We start from the raw sequence: 9,298 nt of genomic DNA, 5'->3' as shown, positions 1-9,298 counted from the left end.
TTTAGACTTGACCCTTAGCCTTTAGATAACCATGAGGTCTTCTCAGGCCTTTAATGCCTCCAACCTCTTCTCTCAACCCAATCCTGTGTTGACACTTGTCACTATTTTATTGGTGCCAATTGTGCACATGGATCCCCAACTTTCAAGCTTGACCCTTGATTAAACCTTTCAATCTCAACCATCCATTGCTCCATTTTTCCTATAAATAGAGCCCATTTCTTCATAATCCAGATCCTGAAAACTTGTAAGCATTTAGACTATAGACATTTTAGAGAGCATTTAGCATAGCATAACTAAATCTTGTCTTTTTGGTTAAAATATATCATTTTAGCATAAAAATAGCTTTTTATTTCATATTTGGAGCTATACTACAAATCTCAATCCTCCATAAGCATCCATAGTGCAAAAAGCTGCTGAGAGCTACACTATTTTGGAACTTGGAGAGGAGAGGAACAAGGGAGAAGAAGCTAAAGCCATGCTAAGAGGCAGTTGGAGATGCCTCATAATCTGTGTTTTGTTTATTAGATAAATTAGCATGCTTTTTAGTGTCTCTCTTGGTATGCCTTTTTAGATTAGTGTACTATTGTGCTTCACCACTTTCACTTAAGTTTATCATCTTATTTTTCTTTATTTTCACACCTCTCTCTCTCTCTCTCTCTCTCTCTCTCTCTCTCTTTCTCTCTCCCCCCACTTACACTTAAGTTTATTATCTTATTTTGCTTTATTTTGACCCCCCCTCTCTCTCTCCCAATCCTTTGACTATTCCTCTACGAACACCCCTTCAAATAAATCTCTTTTAGAAAAACCATTTTTAAACTCTCCTCTTGACTCTTATAATAAAGCCTAGGATTTCAAAATTTCATTTCTCCTTCAGTTGATACCCAAAAAACCTTGTGACGCATATTATTCTATCGTGGTAGTGAATCCTACTCTTAGATTCCATCCATCTTCTAACAAGAGATCCTAACTAAGCTCAAATATCTAACACTTTCTAGCTCATTTGTAAGCTTTGGGCTTAAATTCATTGATTGGCCATGCACTTATCTTTATCATTATTTTTTATTTTCTTTTCTAAGCACCTACCCCATCACCTAACCTTTCACCTATGCTCTTCCAACCAAGTCTTTTCAAGCACCATCTTCTACACACTTGTGTCATGGATTCATCTTTCACATCTGTCCTCTATGAAAGATTGTTATTTTCTTCTTAGTTCACTTCCCACTTTGGCGTCTCTTCTACACACCCTTCTTTTGTGCAACCTCGTCCTTATGTAAGGCTTGCACATTTTCATGCCCTATGTGTATTCTCTTCGATCTTTTTTTTTAGAAGTCATTATGTAATCACTCTTAGCCTCACATTCCATTATTTTATGCCTTCTCTCATTTTTTTAGTCTTCCTTCCTTGCAATTGTTTTTGCTTTCTCTTTGCTATACTATAGTTGCATCATCTTTCTTGATTTTGACACTCTATTTGATTGCCTCTAGGATAGTGCTTCTAGCCAATAACCTCATGATTGAATTAGACTGTCTTGGATTTAGTAATATATTAAGTTTTCTTAGGGTTTGGTTCTCCTTTCCACTTGTCTTTGTGAAAAGACCAACTTCCCCTTTTCTATTCCTTGCTTGCCTTCTTTTCTTGTACAATGTGCTTATGCTCTTATGCATGCTCCCTCTTTACTCCTCACTCTACTCTCACTTGCTCTTACTACTTGGATAAGCCATGTTGTCTCTTGACTACAACTAGTTTTCTTTAAATTAAGATTACTCTACATCATTAGGGTTTATAATGAGTTAAATATATGTGAGAATATGTCGAGATACAACAAAGATAAGGTCAAATATGTGGGTATTTGTGCAAGTGGAGATAAGGGGAGAGATATAGCAAGGATAAGGTCAAATATGTGTGTATTTGTGTAAGTAGAGATAAGGGAAGATTAGAACAAGAACCAAATTTAGCATAAGAGTGTGCTACATGTCACCATGTAATTACATCAAGATATTTAGATGTAAAATATGCTTAAAACTAAATAGAAATTAAAGAAGATACACAAATTTTTTACCATTAAAAATTATAATCCATTATCTGAAGCATTATGTATGCTTTAAAATAATAATTTATATTTAAATTTTATATTAAACATTATATAAACTATCAAATATGTGGGTATTTGTGTAAGTAGAGATGTAGGATTGATATGAGTTAAGGAAAGAGCCAAACTTAACATAAGAGTGTCCCACATGTCACCATGTAATTACATTAAGAGATTTAGATGTAAAGTGACATAAATACACAAACTTTTTACGGTTATAAATAATCATCCATTAAATTCGAAACATTATGTATGCTTTAAAGTAACAATTTATATCTAAATTTTATCTGGAACATTATATATGCTATAAAATAATAAATTCTATTTAATCATTTTATCTAATATTTATATTTAATGAACAAACTCATTTAAAATAAGTATTTAAAACTAATGTATGAGTTAGATAATTTAAAACAAATAAATCAAATATAACATTCCTTCTCATAGTAAGGATCATTCCCAATAAAATCTAGGTCAAGATTCCAAAGAAAAAAAAAAAAAATCTTAAAAAAAAATCTCTTTCAAGTGATCAACATGGAAGAGAAGTCCAGGCATGTAGCAATTCTAAGAAATTCAGTTTTTTCTCAAACACAAACAAAACTATCACCTTTATTATCATGGGGAAGCATATAGAATTACATTTACAGTTATCAGTGTGAATCAAAAACTATTTTGAATCAAATTTGCATTACTTCCTCCTTGGTGGGTATGTCTGGTTGCCACAACTGCACATCCATTTCTGGGGATAGTAATCAGCATCAAGACTGATATTAACTGCTTTGCTATCTTCTTGAGAACTTCCTTTTGGGGGACCAACTATAACTAAAATGGGTATGCATGGATTGCACCCAAAGCATTTAAAACTACAATTAGGTGGTCTTGATCCCAATAACTTCTGTGCCCTGATATCTTTCACAACCTTTACAGTTTTCTTCTGCTGAAAAGTCCCACAAAATTCAATAGTTTCTGTCAGACTATATTCATCAAGCTTTTATATAGCAAAAGATTTATATGGTAAACACTTACCAGCTGGGAAAAGTGTGTGTGCCCAGAAAATTTCACATGTCTTGCCTCAACATCTGCAAACCAGAATGCCCCATTGTATCAACTCTCCATCACACAGTATTGCAAAGAGGAAAATAGTAATACCCATTATATAATATCAGCTTAGTTGCAATAATTCATTACCTTTAATGCCTTCCAAACTCAACATGCTTAAAAGAAGAAGAATAATCACCATCCTGAGCAGCTTAAAATCCAATGCAGATTCCATTAATGGCTGCCTGTTTTCTTTCATACTCACTGCTCAATTTACTGCAGCATAGAAATCTCATATTAAGTATTGGGATAAGGTTTCAGTAATGTCGCTTTCAACATATCTAAATTCCATATCAATAAAGTTCTTTTTTCTGCTCTTTTTTTTTCAATGACATAACAAATTCAGCAGTCCTATAACTTGCTAGGCTGTTATTCAGAAAGATTAGATTAGGGGAGAGGGATAAGTAGTTGTGCAGAGCATGTAGTGGTTGCATGGAATATGATATATCTTAGTTGTATCTTTCGACAACTATTTAATAACATGCAAGAAGAATGAAAACTGAACTTTAACGTTCAGTATTGTTTTATATATATATATATATATAAATAATGATAATGAATTATATATATTAATAAATAGCATCTAGTTATGTAGTTCTCTCAGCTTACTTTTTCAGTGCAGTTTACAACTTATTAATCTAAAAATAGAAATTATTCAAAATAATTTTTATATTATTATTTTCTAATCAAATTCATTTTTTTTTTGTCATAAAATAAAATATAATAAGATGAGTACAGTTTACAACTGATTAATCTAAAAATAAAATGTATACAAAATATATTTTTTTGATTTTTTTCATAATCAAATTAAAGTCTAATGTTTTTTTGGCATAAAATAAGATATTATAAAAATTTCTTTCATTGTTATTTATATTTTTTTTTAAAGATAAAAACAATTAAAGATAAAAATGTTTTTTTTGTAAGATAAGATATGATAGATTTTGGTAAACCCCTCTATAAATCTAGAATTTCGTAGAGATGAAGAAGTTTATATTGATTGTACTTAGAAGATAATATAATTTATTTATTTAAAAATTATAATCTCATAAATGTTTCAAGAAAAGAAGAAATAAAATATTGAAGAAATTATGAGATCAAATGCATTATTTTGGCCATTTAATTTATTAAATTTGAAATTAACTTCAAATTACAAGAAATGTGTATTTATACAATAAACAAATATAATTATATATCATTTGGAAAACTCATATTTATCATATCTATCATTAATGTTTTTGTAAAATAATGTCAAAAGAAAATTGCATTACTAATAAAAGTTACCTCATATGCAAAAGCTTTATTCCCCAACAAATAATGTAAATGTAACTTCAAATGAGAAGGAATGCATATTTGTAGAGTTTTGGAATGAAATATCCTAGGCCAATCTAGATTGTTTCCTTAAGGATAAGAATTATCTTGTAAGATAAAGTTGTTTTTTTAATACGATAAGAGATGATGAGAATTTGGTTAATTGTTGAGATTATCTTTAAAATATAATAAATATATTAATAATTGGATCTTTACATATTATATATATAGAATTTAATTGTTTTGTTGGGAAAATATTTTTTTTCAATAAAGGGGTAAAAACTTTATTAATTCTCCAACAAAAACATTACAAAGACAATCCAGAGCCCTAGGCTCCAAAAGAAAAACTCAACATTACCCAACCTCATAACCATTCATATCCTCCACCAAGATCCTCTCAAGCTCTCAAGCTCCCGGTTAGAGTCATGAGAAAGGTTCCCCCACCCCGAGCCACCTTACAGTTACCATCCTTCTGAGAGGCCCACTTAGCCAGATAGTTAGCCGCCTTATCCCACTCGCGTGGAATCTGGACAAACATCACATGTTCCATCCTAGAACTAATCTGCAATATCTGCTGAACAACCAAAGCAAGCTGCCAATTCACACCAATCACCTTCTTGACAATTAGCATATTGATAATAATCCGAGAATCCGATTCACAGATAACCTTACGCTACCCCAGAGAAAAATCTCGTTCAAGGGCCTAAAGAATAGCAAGACCCTTTATAAAATTATTAGCTTGATGCCCTTGATATATAGAAAAGAAGAACACAACCTTACCCGTCTAGTCTCTTCCTACTCCACCAATCCCCGTTGGACTTGGATTACCACGTGAAAAACCATCAGTATAGATCTTCAAAATATCTTCAGGAGGAGGCAACCATCTACCCTCCCTTTGAACCTTCTTCTTCGCCCTTCTACCTCTTCTAACACATGCAAGAGATGGAGACAAACCCTTGAGGCCCAGTCTTTCTATAATATCAACATCCTCTCTATCCAAAGGAAACATCACCTCACACTTTCCTTCCATTGTCTCCTGAATCATGCCCATAATTTCGTGTCAAACTTGGGAGACAACAAGGTTTTCTCCTCGAAAAATTCTTCTATTTATCTCTAGCCATATTTGCCACAAAATGAAAGTAGGTCCAATACCCCACACAATTTGAAGGAAAGGAACTGAGGTAGGAGGCTTACCCCATTTTATCCAAAAGTCCACTAGGGATGAAGCATTGACATAAGGATGTTTCCATACATCCCACCATGAATGCCAGAGCTGGGAGAAGAAAGAGCACTTGAAAAACAAATGTGAATATTCCTCCTCACCTGTACCACATAGAACACACTTAGAAGGACCTTGAAAACCACACTTCCGAATATTGTCCCAGGTTAAACATCTGTTTAAGGCAAGCGTACACATTAAGAAATTTCACTTAGGCTAAGAAAACTTATTCCAAACATATTTCCACCACTGAACCTCCCCTGCAGTCAGCTATTGAGATAGAAGTTTATGATATGCACTAGCAACAGTAAAAGTGCCCTTGGGATTTGGGAGCCAAGCTAGAGTATCCTTCTCCTTGATGAAGGTACAATACCTACTAGTTAAAATACCATACAGCTCATCGTTTTCCTCCTGCAAACCAACCACAGGCCAAGCTCTAGGATCCTTCCACTTTTCCATCTCCAATTGCCCATCTTGATAATAAGACTTGAAAACACTAACTCTAGACCAACCCGCCTCCTGGAAATGTCGACATAAATATGTCAAATTGGGGTACTGTACAATAATGGGAGGAAAGACATCCCAAGAATCAGACCAGAAAAGAGCCTTCTCCCCCTTTTTACAAATCTAGAATAGGCCTTCCTTACCTAGAGTAGCTCCCTTCTTAAGCGTATTCCATATCACAGATCCATTCCCTGTCATAGGGTATCTAGGGATGTCCTCCTTCAGAACCGCTAGAAGATACTTATGAGCCAGAATCCTAGCCCAAACTTGGTCCTATTCCACCCAACATCTCTAATACAAATTTACAGCTAACGCTTGCCTAGATAGAGTAGCCTGCCTTAAACCCAATCCCCCCAGCTACTTCAGACTACACACTGTTTCCCATTTACCAAGGATCCACTTTGAGCCTGAAAAATTACCAGTCTGCAGGAATTGCCTTGGCAAAGCTTCCAAATCCTTAACAAAGCCCGCAGGAGCCACCTGGATCAAACATCTATAAGTGGGGAGAGCTTGAACCACCGACTTGAGTAGCTGAATCCGCCCAGTGAAAGACAACCACCTGCGAATCCACAGATTAAGCTTTTGGCAAAAATTATCAATGATGTACTACCAAGAGTCCTGAGGGAGATTCCTAGAAGAGACATGAATACCCAAGTATTTCAAGGGAAGATAACCAATCTGGAACCTCAAAATTTGAGCAATCCTCAACTGAATAGGGCTAGGTGTGTTGAATAAGAAGATGGAAGATTTTGTTGGTATTTTGGTATGGTTTTGTCATTGATGTCAACACCTACTAACACTTATCAACTCTGGCACTTTGAAGAATTGGAAATGTTCACCGACAAGCAAGTGACTTATGCATAGTCACCGGTATCTGGTACACCGACGTGATATAATATTCACCGACACTTGGAATGATATGAAAAACACCTGGTTATGTCGAAGACATCATTTGGACACTTTGTCTTGGAGATTTGTTCATTGGAACATTCATATTTGCATATTTGTTGTTATCAGCAAATAGGTCCAGAATAAACACCAGCAGGCTTATCTATTCCAGATCAACACGACACACTATGGAGAGGATTTATTAATGTTATAATTGCATTGAGCCAACATGTTGAATCGGTTATTGCATTGAACATTGTTTTATTTGTAAAATGATTTTATTGTAATATCCTTTAGAGCCGACCTACTAAAATTGGTCTTAGGTTATGGTATAAATGTAAGATCTTATTTGTAAGGTCAAATGTGAAATGCAAAAATGAATTGTGTGAAGGTATATGTGAGAATAAGAAGATCTATACATGCAAACATCATTTGAAGGTTGAAGGAGGGTTTTTGTGAAGACAATCAGAATTACACCGGTACTGAATCCAGCATAGAAATATGCTAATTTGAGCAGTACATCCTTATTGGATTTAACTAGCCAATTGTAGTCAGTGTGACCCCTATTTGTGTTTGAGCAGTGAGCTCTAGGTGCTTGGCCTTTCTGCATGTACAGACCCCATTTGTGTACACATACTATTTGCAGTAGTATCATCTGATTGTGGGTAAGGTTTCCCACTGTGGTTTTTCCCCTTACAGGGTTTCCATGTACAAATATTGGTGTTATGTGTTGTGGATATTATGGTGTTTCTATTTCATGCATTAATCTTTACCGGTACTGTAATTAACTGATAAAACTATCTACCGACATAAAAGACTGGTTTACCGGTATTAAGCATTAAAGTTGGTTAAGTTGTTTTTGGTTTGAATTTATTTGACAACTGATTCACCCCACCCTCTCAGTTGTCCCCGAGACCTAACAATTGGTATCAGAGCCCAGTCCTCTTTTGCAAAAGTTTAATAGCTTGAGGAGATCCAATGTCTACTAACTATTTCAGGAAGGACAATCCTAAACTTGATGGAACCAACTATGGCATATGGAAGATCAGAATTAAGACGCATTTAAATTGCATTGGAAAGAACATCTGGGAAGTTACAAAGAATGGCTATACTGCTCCTACTCCCAGTCAGCCTAATCCACCTACCTTAGGAAAAGATGAGGAAAATGATTACAAAGCTAGAGAAGCACTTTTGAGCACATTATCAGATCAGCAAATCATGGGATTATTAGATAGGTCTACTACTAAAGCTATTTGGGATCATTTGGAAACACTGAATGAAGGAGATTCCATAGTTAAAATTGCAAAACTTGAAAGCTTCCGGGTCAGGTATGAAAATCTGAAAATGGAAGAAGATGAAAGGATTTCTGCTTTTATGGAAAGAGTTAATGAAATTGTTTTGGGTATTAAATGTTGTGGAGGTACCTTAAGTGAAGATGAAATTGTTTCAAAATTTTTAAGAGGATTGGCACTGGCATATAAAATGAAGGTTACTGCTATAACTGAGTTGAGAATAATGGCTAATACATCAATAACTAGGGATACATTGATTGGAATACTTTCAGCTTTTGAAATTGAGGAATTTGGTCCTGTTGCTACTATAAAGACAGATTTAACTTTTAAAGCATCAACATCATCTGCACCATCATTTGACAAGTCTAATTGGAAAGCCTTTTATGCAATAGAACTTGAAGAAAGAAGGAGAGAAAATGAAGAACTTGAAGAACTTGAAGCACTATTTGCAAGAAAAATGCCTAAAGGTCCAATTGGAAGTAAGTATGAAGGTAAAGCACCCTTTAAATTCTTTAACTGCAATAAGATTGGTCATATGGCTTCAAGATGCCCTGATAGACATGCTAGACTAAGAGAAGATGCTAGGAGAACATACAAGCCTAACCTTGAATATCAGAGATACAGATTTAATAAGAATAAAGATAAATCTTGTTATCTTGCTGATGAAGGAGTGATTGATGATTCTGATGAAGATCCGACAGACAATGGATGGGTTTTTGTTGCTATAACAAAAGATCAACCGACATCTACTGTTCAACCGGTAGAACAGGCCTTGGTAGCTAAAATTGAAGTTAAGGATGAATGGATCATTGATTCAAGATGCTCACACCATATGACTGGTGACAAAAGTAAATTCTTGAACTTTTAGGAATATAATGGAGGTCTAGTAAGATTTGGAGA

The 9,298-nt window shown here is 34.5% G+C and overlaps 1 protein-coding gene across 1 annotated transcript; it reads right to left on the bottom strand.

Moving 5' to 3' along the window:
* Nucleotides 1-2,702: 2,702 nt before the first annotated feature.
* On the bottom strand, nucleotides 2,703-3,592 carry LOC131876456 (EPIDERMAL PATTERNING FACTOR-like protein 4). The gene is made up of 3 exons (XM_059221866.1): nucleotides 3,278-3,592; nucleotides 3,116-3,168; nucleotides 2,703-3,026 (listed from the first exon to the last, which is right to left on the bottom strand). The coding sequence occupies exons 1-3, from the start codon at nucleotides 3,384-3,386 to the stop codon at nucleotides 2,778-2,780; spliced, it is 411 nt and encodes a 136-aa protein (XP_059077849.1). The 5' UTR covers nucleotides 3,387-3,592; the 3' UTR covers nucleotides 2,703-2,777.
* Between the last annotated feature and the right edge of the window lie 5,706 nt (nucleotides 3,593-9,298).

This window comes from Cryptomeria japonica, chromosome 6 (assembly GCF_030272615.1).
Source record: "Cryptomeria japonica chromosome 6, Sugi_1.0, whole genome shotgun sequence".
NCBI classification, from domain to species: domain Eukaryota; kingdom Viridiplantae; phylum Streptophyta; class Pinopsida; order Cupressales; family Cupressaceae; genus Cryptomeria; species Cryptomeria japonica.
Note: the sequence above shows the minus strand (reverse complement) of the source record. Positions and strands in the feature narration are given on the sequence as shown.